Genomic DNA, 25778 nt, shown 5'->3' on the forward strand with positions numbered 1-25778 from the left:
TTTCAACAAAGATTTTCTTTAATACTGAAGTATTAAAAAGTCCAGTGAGGGAAAGGACATACAGGTATTGTAAAATTCTCATTATCTGAATTACTGGTTCAGTGTGACCCAATTACTCTAAACATATCTATAGCTGAACAAATGAAAAAGATTAAGAACAGTATCATCTCACAAAATGCATTTTTACTAAATATAATTTCATTTTTAATGTTAATGACAAGTCTTCTTTTTGTATTTTATAAGATTAATCAAGATTTGGTATATGAAATTTCCCTGTGGCTTTCTGGTATTTTATATATATGTATGTGTGTATGAATATTTATATATTTATATGTATAGTCATATATATATGAAGTAGGTTGAGGCTACCAAAAATTTTCCTAGAAAAATAGAATTTATACAGTAGTGAGCTGTTTGTGATGTCTGATATAACACCAAAGTTGAAAATATGAAATAGTGTGGGATTTTATCTCTTCATCATTCAGCATTATTCGCATAATACAGTTAAATCAAAGCACTTGTATTATAATATCCTGGTGTTTTTTTCAAACAGAATATTTTTGTCTGTTGAAAAAAAAGGGGGTGGGGGGGCGTGGAATTCCCTGGCAGTCCAGTGGTTAGGACTCGGAGCTTTCACAGCCATGGCCTGAGTTTGATCCCTGGTCAGGGAACTAAGATCCCACAAGCCACACAATGTGGCCACAAAAGAAAAAGATATTGTCTGTTGAAGTGTTCATACTTAAAATGTACAAATTACTGCTGCAGTTGTCTTTTGAAGTGTTCATGCCTGAAACATTAAAACTATCACTGCAGTCTCATCTTTGGATTTGTTTATTGTTTATTACTAGTAAGAAATGACCTGTTAATATAAATTTGAAATTTACTTGAGGGTTTCAGGATTATTTTCTTATAAATTTGGTAAATTCCTTTTACTTCTCCCTCTTGTTTTCAGTGTAAAAATTCATAGCTATATTTTGTTGTTACCTGCTGGTGTTTAATAGATGACTTATATGTCAGCATCTGTTTTGGGGGGGTTTTTTTGCGGTACGCGGGCCTCTCACTGTTGTGGCCTCTCCCGTTGCGGAGCACAGGCTCCGGACGCGCAGGCTCAGTGGCCATGGCTCACGGGCCTAGCTGCTCCGCGGCATGTGGGATCTTCCCGGACTGGGGCACGAACCCGTGTCCCCTGCATCGGCAGGCAGACTCTCAACCACTGCGCCACCAGGGAAGCCCCCAGCATCTGTTTTCTGATTCTAATTTGGATATCTTTCTGACAAAAATAATGAATCAATAAATAGTATTACTGCTCAGCTATGAACTAGAATTAATAAATGCTCCTAAAAGTTACATAGCATTCCAGATACTTTGACTCTCTAGATCAATAGAGACTAGTTTATTAGCTTACAGGTTAATCTGAGTCATCAATATCCTTCTTGAAAACTATAAAAATAAAAATATTAAAACATAACCCTGTTGAAGGTTAGAAACAAAAAGCTTCAATAAAGAGTAAAGTTTTCAAACAGTACCTATAGTTAGAACTAAAAAAATCTTTATCTTTTTATTCTGCACCTTTGCTTCTGTATCAGGTTGCCATGGAAATTTTTTCATTAACATTAGATTGATTTTTCCAGAGATGAAATTGCTTGCATCATCTCATCTCCTAATATTCCTAAAGTCTCCTAAGCCAACTTTAGTGGTTTAACCTCCAAGTTCCAGATTCCCAAGAATTTCTGCCATGCTGAGTATTCTTGAAACTCAAATGTAACACACTGATGTGTTCAATGTTAATATCAAGGTTACTGCCATGTTTTCATTCTTGGTCCAAAGAAAGTGTTTTAAACATTTTTAGGCATAAGGAAAAACTTTGAATTGTAAGCTGAAGAATTCCAAGGACATTTACCTAATAAAAATAAAGAAACAAAATCAGATGCTTTTATAAAGGCTTATATGTAGTATTCTAGGCTTTTTTGCTATAAAATATTAAAGTTCAAGTTAATGAACAAAGAAACAGTATTTGATTTGAGTAATTGGACCTTATACACCTCTACGTAATATGTTAAAACTCGTACCTGAGTCAGTTCTTAAAAGTAGAACTTCACCTTGTGTAGACTGCCAAAAATAAACATAATTTTGTGCTAAGTACTTGATTGCCTCACGCCTCTTGAGTGAACATCCCAAGTGGTTTCCAAAAGTTATTCCTCAGGTTTTGAGGGAACATACCTTGTGTTACTTGTTTTTGAGCACCTAGATTTTTAGTAGATACTCAGTACATGTTTCTTACTACCATGTTTCTTACTGACATGTAATTTTAGTCTAAGATACAAAAGGCACCCAAGGAAGAAAAGGTTGAAAATTCATGGCATTTGATGTGAAAAGGAACCCAATTTCACCATCAATAGATACAAAAAATACTATTATAATCCTTATGTATGATATTTTAATGTAGCTTAAATGTTTCTACTTTTTTTTTAGGAAGTAACTTTTTATTTTTCTGTATACAAATACAATTTTTAAAAATTCTGCATCTTTTTTTTTCAAGCCCAAATTTTATTATAAGATTCAGTGAACATAACTCTGTTAAATTGCTAGCACAGTTTCTCACTCTTTCACACACTGTTCTTACAGACTGACAGTGCTCTCCAGACCTCACTTTGAATAGCACTTAGTAGTTAAGTGAACATTTAAAGTTAGGGACGGTACCTAACTTTTGAGCCTTACTTTCTTTATTTGTCCAATGGAACCAATAATACTTACCCTGGCATTGTCAGAATTAAATGAAATCATTGAAGTGTCTGTCATTGCCTGACAGAAGCTGTATGTCTATTAAATAGTAGTTCATTAATCACCCTCCAATGCCTAGGGAAATTCATAGGAATTCGATTTCTTTTCTTTCCTGCCTTTAGCAAGTCTGTGCATCACAGGCAACTGTAGATCTGGTTTCTTCCAGTCCGACCGTGGTGTTTAGAGTCCTTAGGCTTAGCCTGGGAATTTTCATTGTTACTGGCTGGCCTTTGCTTCTACGCCTTCTCAGTAAACAGCATTCTATCCTGATGATCTTTCCATAGCAGTACATTAGTGATCATCTCCATTCTAAACGTTTTTACTTTTAGAACATGTTCTTCAATTCATTTTTCCTCACTTGACAATATGTCTTAGAAATTTTTCCATATCACTGTAGAACTACCTCTTTTTTTTTTTTTTTTTTGCGGTACGCGGGCCTCTCACTGCCTTGACCTCTCCCGTTGCGGAGCACAGGCTCCGGACGCGCAGGCTCAGCGGCCATGGCTCACAGGCCCAGCCGCTCCGCGGCATGTGGGATCTTTCCAGACCGGAGCACGAACCCGTGTCCCCTGCATGAGCAGGCAGACTCCCAACCACTGCGCCACCAGGGAAGCCCAGAACTACCTCTTTTAACTGTTGTATTATCTTACATATTATGAACGTTTTATTATTTACCCATTCCCTAGTTAATAGGCATTTAGGTTGTTTTGTATTTTTCATTCTAATGATCAGTGCTAGTGAATATCATTTTACATAATTCTTTGTGCACATATTTTATTATTTTTCCAAGCATGATAAAGAAGAGGAGCTACTGTTTCAAAGAATATGCATATCTTAAGTTAATACTGGTGCTGATATATATACCTCCTAAAAGGAGGTAAATGGTCCTTCTACCAGTAGTTTGACACTAGCTGTTACCCCATACTCTTGACTGAACTTGCTATTACCAGTCTTTTAAAAATGTTTACACATCTTAGGAGTGAAAAGTGATACTTTGTTATTGCTTTATTTTGCATTTTCTGATTACTACGAAGATTGAACATCTTTTCTTAAGCTTACAGGCCTTTTGGCATTTCCTCTTCTCAGCCTATACATATTTATGGTCCATTTTTCTTTTGGGCTTTATATCTTTTTTTTATTGACTTTTGGAAGTTACTTATACATTCCAGATACTAATGCTTTAGACTGTAATATATGTTGCAAATATTTTCCCCCTATCAATTGTCTTTTAAGTATTTTGGTGATTCTTTTGCTGAACAGAAGTTTTAAATTTTGATGTAGTCAAATTTAACAGTCTTTTTCATAATTGCATTTGCTTTTTGTATCTCCTTTAGAAGGCTTTCATAAATATAGTTCAAATAAACATTCTTTTATATTGTCTTACTGCATTTATGTTTTAGCTTGATTTAGTTTTTGACTTATGTCTTGAATCATCTGGAATGCATTTTTGTAAATTACATGAGTTATGAAGTAACTCATTTTTTTCCCCAAGTGAGTATACAGTTGTCCCAGTGCCATATATTGAATTGGCCATCCCTTTCCTACTGATTTAAAATACCACCTCATAAAAAAAATAAAATGCCACCTCTATCATCAACTAAATTTGCATATCTATGGGTTTATTTGTGGCCAGTCTCTTCTGTTATACTACTTGCCTATTCTTGTATCAATACTACAACTTTTTAATATGTTTTACCATTTGATAGGGCAATTATCCCTTTCTTGTTTTTGTATGTTAGTTTTATACTTAGCTACCTTCTAAATACCTTTGTCCTTGGTTCTAATAATTTTCCAGTTTGGGTACTTTAGGAAAATGATCATGTTGACTTCAAGTACTGACAGTTTTATTTCTTTATTTCTATTAATCATACCTCATTTAATAGTTATATGTCTTACTAAATATTCAAGGCCAAGCCAATTCCACATAAACACCTAAGAAGGGACACATTTTTATCAGCTTCTCCAGAAGGTTTTATCCTTCTCTACCTATCCCTCTCCCAAATTTTGTCCTCCATTCACGCAAGATGGATTGGAGTTTTCTTTCTTCCTTCCTTCCTTCCTTTCTTTTCTTCCTTTCTTTTCTTTTCTTTTTTTTTTTAATGAACAGTTCTTAAGCTTGAGTTACTCCAACCAATATATGGGGCTAGGGGAATTAACAAGGTAGAGAAGCGATTCAAAAGTAGAATAGCCCATTATATTAATCTTTTCTGACCTGAAGTCGAATTTTTCTTTCTCCTTTATGTATTTGGGCATTTAATCACTTTGCCTTATAATCTTCAAAAGTCTATGTTTTGTCTCCCCAACATTTTAACTCCTTCCGATTAGGCTATTTCTCCTGCCTCATATACTCACAGTTCCTTTCCTCCTCCCCTGATACCTGTACTGCATGTCCTTTAACTTCATATAAACCTGTATTCCAGCTTAGATTCTGTGTTCCATATTTCAGTCACACAGGTGCCATATCTCAGACTTCATTGCCCCTCTATCTTTTGCCCACCCCTCTTCAAAACCATGGTCCTATTTTATTTTTGTTTGATTTTCTTACATTTTTTGAAATAATTTCAAACTTACCGAGACGTTGCAATAGTGCAAAGAACTCTATTCACACAAATTCAGCAATTAACATTTTGCCATATTTCCTTTATCATTCTCTCTTGCCCCACTCTATGTGAGTGTTTGTTATATTTTTTAGAATACTTTGATATTAAATTGCAAAAATCATATAATCTGTTTTGTTTTTGTTTTTTCTGTGCCTGTACTCAATAAGCCAGATGTCCAGCTCTGTCCATACTGCTGTCTTGTCTGATAAGTCATGTTCTGGTGAATAAGTTCACCTTTTGGATTCTGCCATAAATTCATGATCATTGACCTCAAATTGGCTTTCACCACTACCTATATATGAGTGACTGTTTTTAAATTTACAAATAGAGGGATGTTTGGGGATATCATTTTGTTATGACGTCCTGTATGGAAATTTGATCAGATGATACATTGTGTGTGATTTCATTTGTCTGGAATCACTGAGATTTCCTTTATGGCCAGCTATTTTTATTTACTTACCAAAAATTTATGGGCCAGGAGCTGAGTACTTTATAAATCTTCACTTATTCAATTTGCTCAACACTGTGTGGTAGATATTAGTATTATCTTCATTTTGCAGATGAGAAAATTGAAGAAGAGAGATATAACTTACCCTAAGTCACACACCAAGAGGTAGAGTTGAAATTTTATTTTCAGCAGTCTGGGTCCAGAATTTGTGCTCTTAACCACAATTTTTAGGGTTTTCCCCCCAAGATTCTGCTCTTTTCCATCTTGTTCAACCTCACTTTTTAAGAGGCGGGTATTAAAAGTTATGCTTTCAACTTAATTTTTTTTTTTTTTTTTTTTTTGCGGTATGCGGGCCTCTCACTGTTGTGGCCTCTCCCGTTGCGGAGCACAGGCTCCGGACGCGCAGGCTCAGCGGCCATGGCTCACGGGCCCAGCCGCTCCGCAGCATGTGGGATCTTCCCGGACCGGGGCACGAACCCCTGTCCCCTGCATCGGCAGGCGGACTCTCAACCACTGCGCCACCAGGGAAGCCCTTTTCAACTTAATTTTCATGGAAACAGTCATTCTCTTTTTATATTTATATTTCATTTGTTTACAAAATATTTTATTAAATTCCTAAATGAGACCAGCAAGTGTTATTGACTCAGACAGCTTTGGAAACAACACAACTGATATTCAAAAGCATATAATTCAGGTGGTAAGAGCAGAAGTAAGCTTTTGCCTGTTTTCAAATGGAAATGCTCTTTTGATTAATTCAGTGATTTGTTTATGTGGAGGTCCGTTAAGAGACTTTCCTCTGTAGTTCAAATCAGAATATGTTCTTCAAGTAAATAAAGGCAGAATCACTGAAAAGTTATTTGCCATCTGACAGATGTCATTATCAGAAAATAAGTATATAGGAATGAAATTGCATTTGTAAATTAAGATACTTGTAGACCAGCAATGCTTATGTTAGAAATGTCATGGATCTATGATACCAAAGCTGTTTTTAACTTTATGTGCAAAGAGATTCATCCTATGCTAGGAAGACTGACATTTTTTAAAGCTGTATTTCTGATACTCCCTAGCACAAGTTCTCCACTTCAGTCTGGTCAGGCTCTTCCCCCATCCCACGGGTATCTAATCTCAGTAAACATATATAAGATTGAGTTGAAAACATTGAAGTCATCTTTATAAAGTATTTCTTGCTTTTCTAGCTTATGTAGAAAGGATAGCATTGGAATGACCAGGAGAACATCTAGCTCAGAGGAGGTTCTTCAGAGTTTTCCAAACGTTGGACACTAATTTACATTTTTTAATTATATTAAGTATTTTAACACAGTCATAAAAATAACATGCCCACTCACATGTGTTATACCAAATTGTAACACATGAACACAGCATGAAACAAAAATAAACTGTGCTGCTAGTTTATATTTTTATGAACTGCTGACTAAAGCCTTGCCACCAATTTCCCTGTAGATATTTGAACTTCTTATGAGTATGCATTTTTATTTTTAGTTGGCCTTTTTTTAAAACTTGAGTCCATTGTTGTATCTCCAAATCAAATTATGCAAGCAAGAGAATAGCTGCAGCATATGTATGCTCCATTAAATAAATACAAATACAACACAGAGGAGTCTTCCTGCCATGTATCCTTATCACTCCTTAACAATTCTGCAATGGCAAATTAATGTGATAATATTGTATTAACGAAAGTCTTCTTGCTTAATTTAAGTTTTTGGTAGTTCTTACCCATATTTTGTATTCATGACCAAAGACATGAATAATGATTAGATATAGTCATTCAATTTTGGAAACAGGATTTTCTTTACTTCCCTTCAAGCTTCTAGACCATTTTGATTGCAGCGATTTTAATATTGCCAAAGCCAAATTTACTGTTTTTCCAAAAAGTTGACATTTACAATAGCTTTTATGTGGTAATCAGAATTGTCTCAATATTATAAAACCAAAACAAAGTACAGAAATAAATTTGTTGATGAAGATTACTTAAATTACAACTGTCACCTATATCCCTTGGTTTCATACGTTTTATTAATCAAAATAACCCATTATTCTTATTGATGGATTTTAATAAGTAATATTATAATTTGGTCTTCCAAAATGAATTATTACCAACAAATCTCTTTTTCTGCTTTTTATAATGGAAGTTCCATTTAGATTTTATTAGACAAAAGAGACCTACAACTAAAATAATTTGAAAACTACTGATCTAGTTCAGTCCATTAATCTTAACAAATTGAAAAATTAAAGCTCAGGTTACATATCTTGCTCAAAGTTATAAGCTGGAAAATTGTAGATACCAAACTTCCTGTTCGTTCACTGTTCTTTCTATTATGTGTTATCTCATCTCTGAGTTCCTATAGTACATTTAGTTTATGCCATGCCATTTAGCATTTAATGCCATGGTTTGTATACAGGCATTCATTTATTTATTCAACAAGTAATTTTCTGTGTGCCAGATACTCTTTTTTTTTTTTTAATAAATTTATTTATTTATTTTTGGCTGCGTTGGGTCTTCACTGCTGCACGCGGGCTTTCTCTAGCTGCGGTGAGTGAGGGCTACTCTTCGTTGTGGTGCGTAGACTTCTCAGTTGCGCAGGCTTCTCATTGCGGTGGCTTCTCTTGTTGCAGGGCACGGGCTCTAGGCGCACGGGCTTCAGTAGTTGCGGCACGCGGACTTCAGTAGTTGTGGTTTGCAGGCTCTAGAGTGCAGGCTCAGTAGTTGTGGTGCATGGGCTTAGTTGCTCCGCGGCATGTGGGATCTTCCTGGACCAGGGCTCGAACCCATGTCCCCTGCATTGGCAGGTGGATTCTTAACCACTGCACCACCAGGGAAACCCATGTCAGATACTCTTTTTGGCACTGGAAATAGTCTCTGAATCCAAAAGTTGAGCTGAAAATAAAATAAGAAAAGTAGATTCTATTCAGCCTTCATTTGATTTTGGTTAAATAAATACACACCTACGATTAATCACCTTGTGTATCACTGATTGGTTTTAACATATCATTAAGAACTTTTCTATTTGTGATTATATTTTAGGGGAGTAAAAAAAAGTTCTCTAGGTGAGAAAAACAAATAATTCAACTCAAAGCACACTGTTTTCATACCCAGTACCTGATAATGTAAGTACATAAAACAGAATATGGTAAGGGCTGTTACATGCATGTAAGCAATACTGTAGAATGAGATGGTAACTCTAAGCAGGAGACTGGAAGAGGCTTCATGGAGGAGTTGACCCTGGAATTTAGTTAAAGGACAGAAGGTTGCTTTAAGAAAGTGAGAGGAAATCTTTCTATGCCCAGGGAACAACACGTGCATAGGCATAGAGTTGTGAACAGTTGTGGCATTTCCAAGAAAGATTAATGCATTAGAATACTAGGATGTCTTGAGAGAAGTGGTGAATAAGCATTTTTAGGCATCATTATATGATTGAACAATGGAAGTAATGAAATGTGAGGACTTTTTATATTGTACACCAGGTATTCCTCATGCATCTACCTGTTCCTGTTCCTAAGTTCTTGAAGAACACTGATGGTATTTTGTACTTGCCCATTTATGGTGACAAGTGCAGTGCCATACATGGCAAGGGCTTTGTATATCCTTACTGATTAATTACACTCATCATTCACTCAACAAATATTTTTGGCTCCAGCATGTGTAAGATTCTATACCTTGTGCTATGAGAAGTAAAAATAGTTGTGATACAAAGCCAGCCTTCAAGAAGCTATTGAGCCCAAAGCACAAATTAGTCTGGGATAAACCATAATGGGAAAGAATATTAAAAAATAATGTCTATATGTGTAAAACTGAGTCACTCTGCTGTACAGCAGAGATTGGCACTACACTGTAAATCAACTATACTTCAATTTTAAAAAGTATTTTTAATTAGCAAGGGTTTTTGTCTGTTATGGTGACTAATACATCCATATGTTCACAGAGCTTATGTTCTTATCAGAGGAGACAGACAATAATAGGATAAATAGTAAAATACAGTATGTTAGGTAGTGATGAATACTAAGAAGAAAAGTAAAGTAGGAGAAGAGGGAAATTGATTATCAGACAGGAAAAGGAAAGGTAAAATTATATAATTTCTCTTGCCTCAGTTTCCTCAACACTAGAAAAGAAAAAGTAGTAGTACTTACTTACAGGGCTGTGACAAGGCTAAGTGAGTCAATATGTGTATGTATAAAGTCCCAGAAGATGGTAGGATATCAGCCAGTATTATTTATACATTTGGCCAGCATAACTTTAGCACAACAGTCATCTTATTTTCATCACTTATGGACTTCTTTTATTTTAAGACATATTTTTATTAAAGGATATACTTCCAAACAGTTTTGAACTACTTTATCTATGGAGGAAGGCTCCCTCATCCATATCTTGTTTGTTTTAGCTTCTGCTTCCAGTGCAGTCACATCTAAATCACTTTCTTACTGAAGTGAATCATCATTCTTTCATAGTATTTCTTATACAGAACAATATTTGCTCATCTGGATGTCAGGGCATCATTTTCTATTTAAGGCATCAGGCAGGCATCCAGATCTTCCTGTGGAAAATATTCATTAATGCCTCATCACTTATCACATCTCAAGGTTAACAGATCTAACAAAATGAGACCTTTATGCTTGCTTACCAGCTAAAAATGAGTACCATATTGGGATTATTATTGCCAGATAAATATAAAATATTCAATATTAATCTTTTGGAACTAAGATCATTTGCATGGATTAGGTAAGGTTTCAGGTCTCCTACTAACCTTTCTTTGCCTGTGTAACCTCTGCACATCCTTAGATGTACCCTGCTTCCCCCTTTCTCTGATCCCTGAAAACTGGACTAGCTCTTTCTTTGTGTTCATTTAGCGCTCCATACTTAGCCCTAGCACAGCTAGCCCTAGCACAGCTAGCCCTAGCACAGCACTCAGTGTTCTAATTAATTACCTGTTTACCTGACTGCCCCCTTTCTCTGATCCCTGAAAACTGGACTAGCTCTTTCTTTGTGTTCATTTAGCGCTCCATACTTAGCCCTAGCACAGCTAGCCCTAGCACAGCTAGCCCTAGCACAGCACTCAGTGTTCTAATTAATTACCTGTTTACCTGACTGCCCACCTCCCTACCCTCCACCGCTCAGACAGTAAGCTCCTTGAGCTAGGGGAACAATGTTCTCTTTATGTCTGGCCCCCGAGTATCTGTTACAGTGCTTCACATGTAGTTGACTCCTAATAAACTTAAAACATTAAATATAATGCCAGGAGTACCTTTAATATATCAGGAATATAGAAACATAGTTATTTAACCTTGGTCACACATCCCTTAGTTGTTTCTTTGTCTCTCTTGGCTGCTTTCTGAGGAATAGCGTTGCTCAAGCATGCTGCTACACCCTGTCCTACACAGTCCCCTGTCCTGCTTTGGCCCAAAATCAAAAAGAAAAAGAAAAAGTAGGCCAGATATCTGGAAAGACCTCAAAGGTAGAGGAGCACCCTGTGGAGTACTGTGGTCCAGGATGTGATCCCTACTTTTCCAATTTTAAAACATTGACTTCGCCATTCCTCTCAAGGGTCATGGGCCTCTAGGTTCTGACAAAGACCATCTATATATATATATTTTTAACATCTTTATTGGAGTATAATTGCTTTATAATGGTGTGTTAGTTTCTGCTGTATAACAAAGTGACTCAGCTATACATATATATATATATCTCCCCATATCTCCTCCCTCTTGCGTCTCCCTCCCACCCTCCCTATGCCATACCTCTAAGTGGTCACAAGGCACGGAGGTGATCTCCCTGTGCTATGCAACTGCTTCCCACTAGCTATCTGTTTTACATTTGGTAGTGTATATATGTCCATGCCACTCTCTCAAATCGTCCCAGCTTACCCTTCCCCCCTCCGTGTCCTCAAGTCCATTCTCTATGTCTGCGTCTTTATTCCTGTCCTGCCCCTAGGTACTTCAGAACTTTTTTTTTTTAGATTCCGTATATATGTGTTAGCATATGGTATTTGTTTTTCTCTTTCTGACTTACTTCACTCTGTATGACAGTCTCTAGGTCCATCCACCTCACTACAAATAACTCAATTTCGTTTCTTTTTATGGCTGAGTAATATTCCATTGTATATATGTGCCACATCTTCTTTATCCATTCATCTGTCAATGGACACTTAGATTGCTTTCATGTCCTGGCTATTGTAAATAGTGCTGCAGTGAACATTGTGGTACATGACTCTTTTTGAATTATGGTTTTCTCAGGGTATATGCCCAGTAGTGGGATTGCTGGGTCGTATGGCAGTTCTGTTTTTAGTTTTTTAAGGAACCTCCATACTGTTCTCCACAGTGGCTGTATCAATTTACATTCCCAGCAACAGTGCAAGAGGGTTCCCTTTTCTCCACACCCTCTCCAGCATTTATTGTTTGTAGATTTTTTGATGATGGCCATTCTGACTGGTGTGAGGTGATACCTCATTGTAGTTTTGATTTGCATTTCTCTAATGATTAGTGATGTTGAGCATCCTTTCATGTGTTTGTTGGCAATCTGTATATATCTTCTTTGGAGAAATGTCTGTTTAGGTCTTCTGCCCATTTTTGGATTGGGTTGTTTGTTTTTTTGATATTGAGCTGCATGAGCTGCTTATAAATTTTGGAGGTTAATCCTTTGTTAATTGCTTCGTTTGCAAATATTTTCTCCCATTCTGAGGGTTGTCTTTTCATCTTGTTTATGGTTTCCTTTGCTGTGCAAAAGCTTTGAAGTTTCATTAGGCCCCATTTGTTTTTGTGTTTTTTTGTTTGTTTTTTTTTGCGGTACGCAGGCCTCCCACTGTTGTGGCCTCTCCCATTGCGGAGCACAGGCTCCGGACGCGCAGGCTCAGCGGCCACGGCTCACGGGCCTAGCCGCTCTGCGGCACGTGGGATCTTCCCGGACCAGGGCACAAACCCGTGTCCCCTGCATCAGCAGGCGGGCTCTCAACCACTGCGCCACCAGGGAAGCCCTGTTTTTGTTTTTTTTACAGTACGTGGGTCTCTCATTGCTGTGACCTCTCTTGTTGCGGAGCACAGGCTCCAGATGCGCAGGCTCAGCGGCCATGGCTTACGGGCCTAGCCGCTCCGTGGCATGTGGGATCTTCCCGGACTGGGGCACAAACCCGTGTTCCCTGTATTGGCAGGCGGACTCTCAACCACTGCGCCACCAGGGAAGCCCCCCATTTGTTTATTTTTGTTTTTATTTCCATTTCTCTAGGAGGTGGATCAGAAAGGATCTTGCTGTGATTTATGTCATGAAGTGTTCTGCCTATGTTTTCCCCTGAGAGTTTTAAGTGTCTAACCTTACATTTAGGTGTTTAATCCATTTTGAGTTTATTTTTGTGTATGGTGTTAGGGAGTGTTCTAATTTCACTCTTTTACATGTAGCTGTCCAGTTTTCCCAGCACCACTTATTGAAGAGACTGTCTTTTCTGCATTGTATATCCTTGCCTCCTTTGTCATAGATTAGTTGACCATATGTGTGTAGGTTTATCTCTGGGCTTTCTATCCTGTTCCATTGATCTATATTTCTGTTTTTGTGCCAGTACCATACTGTCTTGATTACTGTAGCTTTGTAATATAGTCTGAAATCAGGGAGCCTGATTCCTCCAGCTCCGTTTTTCTTTCTCAAGATTGTTTTGGCTATTCAGAGTCTTTCGTGTTTCCATACAAATTGAAATTTTTTGTTCTAGTTCTGTAAAAAATGCCATTGTTAGTTTGATAGGGACTGCATTGAATCTATAGATTGCTTTGGGTAGTATAGTCATTTTCACAATGTTGATTCGATATTTGCAAGAATTTAATTTCTAAACCAGGTGACCTGTTTGTTGGTTGGTTTGTTTTCATTGATTGAAATACCTGTATCTGATATCTAAGTCACTAACTTAATGATATCAAAGCTCCTATGAAATCCATCAAATAATTAAAGGGTTGTTCAATGCCTGTGGAAACAGAACAAAATGAGTTAAACTGCACCAAGGATTATTTTACCCACGCTGAGGAGCAACCTTGTCCTTGTCTCCCTGATGGCTAGGAAAAAATTAAGGGGTAATAAGGTCTCAAGTATACTTTTGAAAGTCCTTATAATGTTTTTCCTTATTTGCTAAAAGGAAGCCGTTTTAAAAGTCAGGGGAAAATGTCTTTTTGTAACTCAATAATGATAATGTACAATTTGGTTCCATAATTCTTTTATCCCAACATTAAGTTCCTGAAATAATGATAATGTGGTATTGCTGACAATGGTTCTAAGAAAGAAGGAAAGATAAAGAATTAAAGTTGGATGAGCATTCTCTGTACCCTCTGACTCCTCTAATTCAACAATCACCATAGTCACAGGGTTAAATCAATTTCATTAAGAAGGTTGACTGTGTGTGCTTGTGGTTTTAGCTGGCTTACCGGCTGGTATTCCTTCATATACTAACAATGCGTGAAGATCCACTACAGAGTAGAGAGTTCATCCTCTACCCTTGTGAAGAAACAATGAAGTGTAGGTTAAATGGTCATTAAAAGAAATAAGTTGTACCTCTTGTCAAGGTCTACAGTCTGTCCTTCAAGCCTTACCTCAAGGTCCTTTCTATTCCAGAAGGTTGGAAACCCAAGTGCCTACGGAGGCCAGGCTGGTGGGAATGAAGCAGGAAGCCACTGCAGTGTACTGGAGAGCCAAGTCCTTTCTGAAGGAGCAGCCACTGCTCCGTTCCAGATAATTGTTGCAAGGCAGGAATGCTGACCTAGTGTTACCACATTGTCCAGTTTCTCAGGTAAAGCAGGAAATGCAAATTTTCATGTGACATCTTTTGATTTAAGTATTGTCAATTAATTCACTTGTATTATTATTCTCAAACTGTGTGCGTGCCAGATACTTCCACAGGTGGGATTTGGCCCAGAGCCCTCGTGTTTGTAACTTGGTTTTGTATTTTGCTTACCTATTTGTTAAATTGCAGACTTTATTTTCTACAGGTTTTGCTTTGCTTCAGCATGTTCTCTAAAATATTCTATGCCTGGTTTTGTGCTATTGAAACTACCTTTCTCTCCAACCTGAACATTTTGTGCATAAGTTTTCTTTGGCTGCTACATTTTCTCTGCCACCATCAGCATTCCACTGAGCAGTCAAATGCTAGATGGAGTCTCCTTGAGACACTTTTCTTATGCCACCACTAAACATCTACAGGTATTACTACTTACTCATTTCCTTCCTGATGTGTAAGCTAAATAAACATAGTAAAAGATCATGGGATTTAGAGATTGTATGCTTTGGGCTGCCCCTTCTAGAATTTACACAGAGACTGTCTTCTTTCTCTTGCATCTTGAGAACCTTATCAGATAATTAATTAGACTATGTTTATCCTTTACATTTAATTATGTTTGCTGGAGATGTTGATTAGACTTAAGTGTTCCTAGATATTTATACATATAAAGAGACAATGTATTTGTTTCTTCAATGGCTGAGGACTCTTCCTATTTTCACTTTGAGTAACTTGATTGTCAGTGTTACAGGGGGGCGGTGGGGACCATTACCTCTATGTGGAACTAATTACTCCAGGTAAGAACTTGGCATCCATTGCCATGTGAATTGAAGAATGCTAAAACATTTTTTAAGTAAAAGAGTACATAAACATTAGTTGTTTCAATATGTTGTACAACCCCCAGATGGACGAAAATCACAATTGTTTCATTCTTAGTACAGTTTTGATTTTAAAAAATTGATATACATTCTTTTTTTAACAATGATTTGACCTATTGAGCTACCTTGAGTAGCCAAAATACTAGTAATTCACAGATAAAATGTGAAAATAACCCCTTAAACTTGCTTAATGCACTCTTAAAAAGATTATGTAAATGTAAGCAAGTATTTTTTATAAATAATCTTTATGAGAAATTTTACTATACCATAGAAAAGCAAAAATAGCCAACTATGTTGATGCCAAATATGCAGAAATATATCATAAATAAATTTTCCCTCAGAGTTACAGTGACTTTATTAATTAGTTTATAAATGTTCTGGTGTGACCTGTTACTACACTTTAAAACAGTTCTCTGAATTTTGTTTAAAGAATATGTATTTGGGAGCTGTGATTGTTCACTTTTTGGCTTCTAAGAAAGTAAACTGCATCATAAGCATTTTCTACATGTGCATACAAACCCTCACTTTCCTTCTATATTTTTAAAGGCACAAGGGAAGCTGTAACTTGAAGTTAGCTGCCTCAGTTGCTTTTTCTCTGTAGTCATGTAGAATGGTGAGCGCAAAGAAAAAGCTCAGTTATGTGTAGTAATGCATGTGAGTTCCTGAATATCATAAGGGGGAGTTATAAAGAGAACTAAATTTAGACCTGGAAAGCCAAATAATGACTGGAGAAACCAGGGAAGGCCTCTCTGAGGAAGTGACATGTAAAAACTGAGATAAACAGAAGTTGGTTTAATGAAAAACATGGGGATGGCAGATGACATTGCAAGCAGAAAAGTAAGGGTGACAGCCTGAGGCATTTTAGAACCAATCAAAGGGATAGCCTTAATTTTTCTTTCTACTATTTAGGTCAGTCAGGTTAATGTGGTATTCTTTCTGACTCTCCCTATCTTTTTCTCCACTTAGCTAAAACAGAAAGAGAAATAATAGCATAATACTAGGCACAAAGCTTGTGACTGTTTCCAATAAAAATCTTCCCTAATGCTTTTAAGTATTGGGGAAACATTAATTAGCTGTTCTATGGATATAACATTTAATTTTTTTGGAAATAATAATTTTCCTAATTACAGATCCAACACATTTTTATTATAAAAATTTTTTGAAAATATAGAAAAGCAATGAAGAAAATAAAAGTCACTCATGTTCCTGCTATCCAGGGATAAGCATGGGGAAGATACTGCTGTTCTATTACTATATCTACATAAATAGTAGCATTTTTGTAAATGAAGATTTATAACTATACATGCAACTTTGTCATGTGTTTTTTCACCTGACAATGTCATGGACCTTTTCAATAACATGATTTTAATAGCTATGTATAAATAATAACAACTTAGATATTTATTATGTGCTAGGTACTAGTTTACAACTTTTAACTTATTGTATCCCCAGAACAAAACAGTTCTATAAAATCTCCATTTTATAAGGAAAGACAATTTTTTAAACTTTTCCAAGGTCACAAGCTATTAAAATGTACAGCTACATAGCATCTCAATACTGTACTTAATTTAAATAAAACCCTATTTTAGACTTCTAGATCATTTCCAGTATAGTGTTTGGCTATTTGAAATAATACTCATGATTCTGTGGGTTGGAAGTCTAGGCTGGGCTTAACTGGGACAGCTCATCCCTGTTCCACATGGTGCTGGCTGGGCTCAGTTACATGTCTGGGGCTTCAGCTGGGCTAGCTGGACCAGCTGGACTTTTCTCTCTCCACAGAGTAATAAGTCCCAATTCCTGATGGAAGGAGCTACAAAATATTTGTGGCCAATTGCAATCTACTACATTCAGCACTTAATCCTCCAAAGGCTTCTGTGTGCCGAGAATGTGTAAGTTGCTGAACGTTGGTAACATGAAATGGCCTGTGTAAGTAATCCTTCTGACCATAGAAGGGCATAGGTCAGGATCCTTGTTACCTTGACTCTGAAGACTGGCCTCATTCTCAGGAGCCTATCCCTATACCTTCCGAGTTTGTGAAAAAATGTAACCTTCCACGTGAATGTGATCCTCATGCACAGTTTTTGAATGTTTACACTCTTCTGCACTGAAAGGGCAAGGATGTTTGAAACTAGAGAGTTTTAGTGATCAGAGCAGGAAAGATGTGCTTGTGGTATCCTGATACAACTGTATAAAACAGGTGTAAATGTACTGGGGTACTTTGGGGTGAGTAAGTAGAGCCTGGCAGAAGCATTAGGTCTCTTAAAAAGATGTATCTGAGAGGTATGTTTTGGAAGAGGTGGCTGCACAGTGAATATAAGAACCAAATGAAAATAATAACCAGAGTTAAAATGAGGCTACTTTTTGGAAGGTTTTATTTTTTAAATAAAAGAAGATATAACTGTAAGATAAGTGTGCTCATAAATAAAAATGCATAGCTTGAGTAAATAGGTGAAAGGTGAAACAGATGGGAAGGTTGAAGGGGAAGGCTGGCTAAGTACTTTTAAGGAACTGTTTAAATAATAGATATGAGAATGAAAGATCACTGAAAAGGGAAATGTCATTCAGGGTTACCCTAAGAAGCATAATTTAACTTAATAATGATGGAAAGATGATGAGTATATCCATTCATTACCCAATCAAATGATAACATTGTAGCCACTCAGACATTACTCTTCAAAATGCTAACGCTTATGTTATTTCTTAATCCAATTATACCTGTTGTTGCATGTACATATTGTTTTGGAATTTAAGTATAGAGGTAGGTTTTATGTGAGCTTTTTTTCTCAATTGGAGAACATGAGGCATTCACCCTTGCAAATGTCAGAATGGAGGAGACTTCTTTTTTCTATTTTTAAAAATTTTTTTATTGAAGTATATAGTTGATTTACTGGAGGAGACTTCTTAACTTTGAATATTTCCTGAGTTAAGTTTATAATCATTGTATAAAAAGTACAAATGATAACTTATACTTATATAACATTAAATATTGGTGTTTTACCTAATTTACATCGTCTCACCTTGGTAATAGCTCATTCAGGATTCATTCTGTCCTACTGTGTATCCAAGTAATGGCCCTGAGCACAAGATTAATGCGTGATGTCATTATAAACATTTTAATAGAATTTACTCATAATATCACATGACTTAAAAATCAATTCATTATTTTTACATTAATCAAGGTTGTGTGACATTATTCAGAAGAATGTATGATGTTTGATGTTATTCAGAAAGATTTATGAAGATTACCTACTTATTTTCATGATGTCATATTCTCTGATATTTAGTCTGCATGGTGTTTTGGGTGTAACTTTTAAAATATACACTTATCACTGCATAACATAGTGAATTTATTCTTAGGTTGACAAGAATGGCAGTAAAGCAGATAGAGAAAAAAGGTCTATTGCATTAATTATCATCCTGTTGAAATACAAGTTTCATTTTTATATGGTTGCATTCATCTATTTTAGTGGTTCCATTATTAATCCAATTAAAGTGTGTATATAAACCATTTAAATAAAACTCTGATGCACTTTACAAATAAAGTATAAAGTTAGCATATTGGTTTTTTTAGAAGCCCTATCATACTTTTGCTACACAGAAGTTATTACTCAAAGATTTTGAGATCATTAGGGACAAATCTAGAGCAAAAAACATCCTTTGTATTTTTTGTCAACATGCATAGTCACCGGCTTCTGTTGACTTCTTTTAAAAACTTTTCTTTCACTTTAGACGCCTGTGTTGCTAAAACTTTACAGGCCTATGTTGTAAAAATCAAAATATAAAACTGTATTGGCTAACTAGAATGTAGTCATTGTAGTAACTTGTAGCTTGTCTTCATCAAGTATTTAAGCACCTCCTGTAGGCCAGGGGTACTACACCAGGAAGTGGGACTACTGGAGGAACCTAGAGAAACAAGTCCCTGCTGTGAGGAGTTTACATTCCTGTGGGGAGAGATAGGCAATAAACAAACAAAAAATGATAAGAAAAAAATCGGGTAATAAGAGGTATCAGTGAATTAACAAAGTTTCAGAGAATACCTAGGATTTACAGTGTGATCTCCTTGAGGAGGTGACATCTAATTTGAATTCTGAATGAAGCCAATGCAAAGAAGTGAATCAGGTCACTAAAATTCAGTTCACCAAAAGTCGACTCTCATAGACTAATTTGCATATTGAAAGGTGGTTGGAAAATGAAATCGTTGGTAGAATGGTGGCAGATATTCTCAGAACATACACACACACACACACACACACACACACACACACACACACACACACACACACACACACACACACACACACCCTTTGTGAATTTTGTTATTGCTACCAGAAATGTTTGTGAAATAAATTTAAATTATGTTCTAAGTATAAGATCTATCCCTGATCCTTAGTATTAATGAGATGGAGGTGCCTTTCATATTACAATATCTTTTCTGTTTTAACCTGTGTCTACTGGGCTTGAACCAAGCCATATACAGGGTGGGTCATAATGGAATCTTTGGGGAAGGAGTGAAGGGAAAATGTTGTGGATATGTAGTTTTTATGTTAAATTTGGAAAAGAGGAGAAACTGGTGTTTTCATCATAAAACTATAAAAATAAAACTTGACTAAATCTTGAATGATTGGTCTATATAGAAGATAAACTTATCAGAATTTCGGAGGCAAATAGAATAGATTTTAATATTCAGCAAAAGAGGGCATGCATGGATTTCAAAAGTTTGAGAAACATGTCCTGAAATGTTTTCCTAAAACTACCCTCTTGGCACTTCAGGAAATTTATCAAAGGCCCTAAAATTACACAATTCTATTTTAGCAAATACTTCTAAGTGAATTATCAAAATGGCCATATATTTATGTACAGAGATATTTACCTCAGATTTATTAGTAATTGTGAAAATTTAGGAGAAAATCTATGTCCACAAAAGGGAAGTAAGTAAATAAATTATAAACTTCTGTCCAAGAAAATTCTAAGCAATTAAAAGTAATATTTTGGAAAAATATTTAATGCCATAGTAAAATGCTCAAGGTGAAAATAAAGTATAAAGTGGTAATAATTCAATATTTAAAGGAAAGAAGGCACTATTATACATAGAAAAAAATGGAATTAGTGTAGCTACTTTAGAGAGCAATTTGGCAGTGCCTCTAAAGTTTAAACGTGCAGACCCTACAACCCAACATTAATATGATTGATATACCAATAGATGAATAATTGTAAAGTCATATGTTAGAATACCATTCAAATGTTTAAAATTAACAAATTGGATCTATATATCTGCAACAGAGATAGATCTATGTATCTCAACAGAGATAGCACTCAAAGCAATGTTGAATTTTAAAAAACAAGTTGCAGAATGATATATATGTATAATAGTATTTATGTAAAAACTTTAAAATACATATAACAAAACCAAATATTGTTTACATATATACATAAGGAATAAACATATAAAAACATAGCCTCGGGCTTCCCTGGTGGCGCAGTTGTTAAGAATCTGCCTGTCAATGTAGGGGACACGGGTTCGAGCCCTGGTCCGGGAAGATCCCACACGCCACGGAGCAACTAAGCCCATGCACCACAACTACTGAGCCTGCACTCTAGAGCCCGCGAGCCACAGCTACTGAGCCCGCATTCTGCAACTACTAAAGCCCGCATGCCTAGAGCCCGTGCTCCGCAACAAGAGAAGCCACCGCAATGAGAAGCGCACGCACCGCAAGGAAGAGTAGCCCCCACTCGCCGCAACTAGAGAAAGCCGGCACATGGCACCGGAGACCCAACGCAGCCAAAAATAAATAAATAAATTTATTTAAAAAAAAAAACATAGCCTGGAAAGATACAGACCAAAATAAGGATGTTAGTTGCCTTTAAGCCAGAGGGGAGGTGAATGGGATGAAAAAGAGAAATTGGATGGGAGTGAGGGGTAGTATTTAACTTCATCTGTAATATTTTTAAAGTGTTTTGTTTTTTTAAATAAGCAAAAGTGACAAAATGCTTACATTGTGAATTTGGAGTAGTGGTTCATTGTTTATTAGATTAAATTCTTTTTTTTAATGTGTGCTTTTAGAAATTTCCAAAAACAATGACTGAAAGAAAGTCATCCATGTTTGCAGTGGTTATGATTCAACAGTGAGATTACAGTTCAATTTTAGTTTTCATCTCAAACATCTCTGAATTTTCCAAATTCACAAAATGAATGTTGAGGAAATCAACGCCTCTTAGAGATAAATAGATGATAACTGTATAGTTACTGGACCTCAGCTGCGTGAGGGGTTCCTAAGGCCCTTACAACTGAGCTGCCTCTAGAATGGTGATCTATCAGCCAAAAAAAGGATGACCCTCCCAGGAACAAAAGGAAGTAGTAGGCTGGCTGCCTGCATGGTGTAGAAATGTAAAACCGGTCATGTCCGGGGATGGAAAGCAGGGGCATTAGTCTAAGCCAGTGGGTCTCAAGCTTGAGCATGCATTAGAATCACCTAGAGGGCTTGTTAAAAAACAGACTGCCCCCAGAGTTTCTAATTTAGAAAGTATGGGGTCAGTCCTGTGAATTGTATTTCTGACATGTTCCCAGATGTTAGTAACAATAATGATGCTTGTCACAGGACCATGCTTTGAGAACCGCTGGTCTAAGCAAAACCCAGCCGTCAGATATTTGTATTTTTGATTATTGAAATATGAGGGAGACATTTGGCAGAAATGAATCCAATGTTATTATCTGGCAGATCTACAAATTACTTAATGGAGTGAGCCAGTCAGTCTTGGGGAAGTTGGAGTCACACACAAGAGCAGGCAGACAAAAAAAAAAAAAGAAAGAAATAGGCATCTAAAAGAAAGCTTGAAAGTGAGGAAGATGAGAGGTGGTCCAATCTAAAGACCACAGACCACGGAAGAGGTTTCTTTAGGAAAAAGCAAGGTAGTAAAATGAGCATGAAAAAGGACTGTAAAAAAAAAGTTTCACTCATTGGGGTCTGTTGCTATTTGGCCAAACTGGGAGTCCAGGATCACACAAAATTCTTATCTCTGTCACATCTTTCACTAGCACCAGGAACTCCACTAGGCTGGAAACTTCTTGAGGACAGGAACTGTCCCTTCCTTGCTCTCTCCATCCTTTCTCGTCCCACTCCCTGCCTCTTTCCTTTCTATTCTACCCCACTCAGCAGCTTTTTTTTTTTTTTTTTGCCACACCGCCTGCAGGATCTTACTTCCCTGACCAGGGATCAAACTCTCACCCCCTGCAGTGGAAGTGCGGAGTCTTAACCACTGGACTGCCAGGGAAGTCCCTCAGCACCTCTTTAGTGCCAAACACAAATATTTCCTGGGGCTTTGGATAAACTGGTGTCTTACCATCTTTGTAATCCAGCACATAGCATAGTGCCTCGTACATAATAGCCACTCATTAACTGTTAAATGAAACATGAATAAAACACATATGTGATCAGCAGGGGTCGGTGAATGGGAGACAGAAATAGGAAGCTGTGCCTGTAAGCAGGTCATTTCTTTGAGAGGCATAGACCCAGTGGAGTGGGCCCAGAAATGCAAATTAGCACCTTGAGTCACCATTGAGAATGTACTACTTGGCACTATCCTTTACACCCCACATTTTTCCCAATAAATTTTTGCTGGTTTTCCCATTGCCTGCCAGTGTTTCCCACACCCATCCCCATGGTTCCTGACTTTCAGCTATATTAGTATTTGCTTCATTACAACACCTTTAATCTGCCTCAGAGCCAAGGCTGCAATAAGGTGTATGCCTGAATTCATGATGCCTTTTACTATAAAGCATTCTCCTGCTTTCCCAATGAAGAGATCTAAAAATAGATTTGGGACCAACTTAAATATGTAGACTTTTAAGAATGCAGATTGAGTAGTTTTGTGTATACTTACACTATGTGTTGATTGAGTTATACATGCACATATATTTAAAACAATCTAAAATATTAATTTTTATTTTAACTTTTTAAAGTTTTACTATTATGATATGAATCTTAAGTCACTTAACACAGTTTTTGAGGAACTTCCCCGGCAGTCCAGTGGTTAAGACTTCTTGCTCCCAATGCAGGGGATGTGGGTTCAATCCCTGGTCGGGGAACTAATCCTACATGCCACATGGCCAAAAAAAAAAGTGATTGGATTAACACACAACTTTCTAGTTGTCAGGTTCTAAGAGGTGATAAATATGTTTTTATTGTCAGAAGGAGGTTGTGCGTAAATATGTTTTTATTGTCAGTTAGAAGGAGGTTCTGTGTGTATATGTGTAACGCCATAATTATGGGTCTATCTCTATCTTGCAATTAGAAAGTTGCGAGAGCAACCGAATTGTTTTAACTGGAGTAAGTGGATCAAGTTGGAAGAAGAAAACACGTTGAGTTTGACATGTGATTTTGACAGCAGAGGACTTAAGAGTGGTTTAGTACACTTACCAGTTTATTCTATTTTTAAAAGTGTACAGCTTAGAACAGTATGGAGGTTCCTTAAAAAAACAAAAATGGAACTACCATATGATCCAGCAATCCCATTACTGGGCATATACCCTGAGAAAACCATAATTCAAAAAGAGACATGTACCACAATGTTAATTGCAGCACTATTTACAATAACCAAAACGTAGAAGCAACCTAAGTGTCCATCGACGGATGAATGGGTAAAGAAGATGTGGCACATATATACAATGGAATATTACTCAGCCATAAAAAGAAACAAAATTGAACTATTTGTAGTGAGGTGGATGGACCTAGAGTCTGTCATACAGAGTGAACTAAGTCAGAAAGAAAAAAACAAATACCGTATGCTAACACATATATATGGAATCTAAAAACAAACAAACAAAAATGGTTCTTATGAACCTAGGGACAGAACAGGAATAAAGATGCAGACATAGAGAATGGACTTGAGGACACGGGGAGGGGAAGGGAAAGCTGGGGCGAAGTGAGAGAGTAGCATTGACATATATACACTACCAAATGTAAAATAGATAGCTAGTGGGAAGAAGCCACATAGCAGAGGGAAATCAGCTCGGTGCTTTGTGACCACCTAGAGGGGTGGGATAGGGAGAGTGGGAGGGAGACGCAAGAGGGAGGGGATGTGGGGATATATGTATACTTATAGCTGGTTCACTTTGTTATACAGCAGAAACTAACACAACATTGTAAAGCAATTATATTCCAATAAAAATGTTAAAAAAAAAGAAAAACAGTGTGCAGCTTCTCAGTTTTTCATTATTAAATGTAGTGTTTACATATTTACATATGTTTCAGGCTACATTATTGGAATTTTGAAGACATGAAAACATCAGATGAACCAACCTGCAACATCTTGGATTCAGATTGGAAGATGAAGAGAAAGTTTAAAGAATGTGGCCTATAAAGGCGGGTAGTACCTGGAAATATTAACTGACTCACACTGTAAAAATGAGAACAGTTTCTAAACAATAGAGGTTATTTTAGTCCAACATCAAGGTTCAAGACAAAATGTTGAACTAAAAACTTACACTCCTCCCCTCCCCCACTTCAGACAGGTACCAGCATTGGTGAATATGATTTTCCTTAGTCAGAAGCACTCGTTTTTACCCATGTAGACCATCCTTAGGAATTAAATATTGATTATTTAATGTAGATTATAATGGGAAACTGATTTTTTCTACAATGGCAGATTTCAAGGACTTGGTTCCAAACTGAGCCGAAGCTTCCCAATGCATTTTGTACAGTCTGGGGAAAACTGTGCTGCGTTGGCCATTTTTGAAGGCCATGATGCCCTGTAATATAAGGATATCATCTTATTGCTGATATCTTTGGGGAGTCCCAAGCAGACACAGAAAATGAATGGAGGCAAGGAGTGTGACGGAGGGGACAAGGATGGAGGTCTTCCAGCTATACAAGTTCCTGTGGGTTGGCAGCGTCGTGTGGATCAAAATGGAGTGCTTTATGTCAGGTGAGCCCTTATTATTACCTGTGCTACCTCCAAGTTTGTGGTCCCCAGCTGAAGGAGGTACAGTCTGTTCCTCTGAGAGTGTAACTATTATAACGGACAGCACCTGAAATTAATTTGAATAAATGATCTTCATGCTGGAAATATTTAAGTGTTTTTATTCTGTACTGTTTTGCGAGGTAAATTGCCTTAGGTTACAAGAGAGGATTTTTATGCATTATTTGTGTTTATATAAAATGTCATCCTGCTTATCTCTCTAACAAGGATAAAGAAAAATAGGAAGATTTCTAAAAGAAACTCATGAGCATCATTACTACATTCACAGGAGAATGTAAAATACTGAAAACAGACCTGATGTCTCCTCACAATATTATTGTGTCCTTCATAGTGCTTCAGC

General features: G+C 36.8%; 1 protein-coding gene across 1 annotated transcript in view; it reads left to right on the forward strand.

Moving 5' to 3' along the window:
- MBD5 (methyl-CpG binding domain protein 5) overlaps positions 1-25778 on the forward strand; it is a 141689-nt gene that overhangs the window by 63534 nt on the left and 52377 nt on the right. The window contains exons 2-3 of the mRNA XM_082840661.1: positions 14426-14600; positions 24712-25384. Of these exons, the coding sequence (XP_082696787.1) occupies positions 25272-25384 (113 nt within the window). The 5' untranslated portion in view covers positions 14426-14600; positions 24712-25271. The remainder of the gene's footprint in view (positions 1-14425; positions 14601-24711; positions 25385-25778) is intronic.

Source organism: Leucopleurus acutus, assembly GCF_964270905.1.
Source record: "Leucopleurus acutus genome assembly, chromosome: 6".
Taxonomy (NCBI): domain Eukaryota; kingdom Metazoa; phylum Chordata; class Mammalia; order Artiodactyla; family Delphinidae; genus Leucopleurus; species Leucopleurus acutus.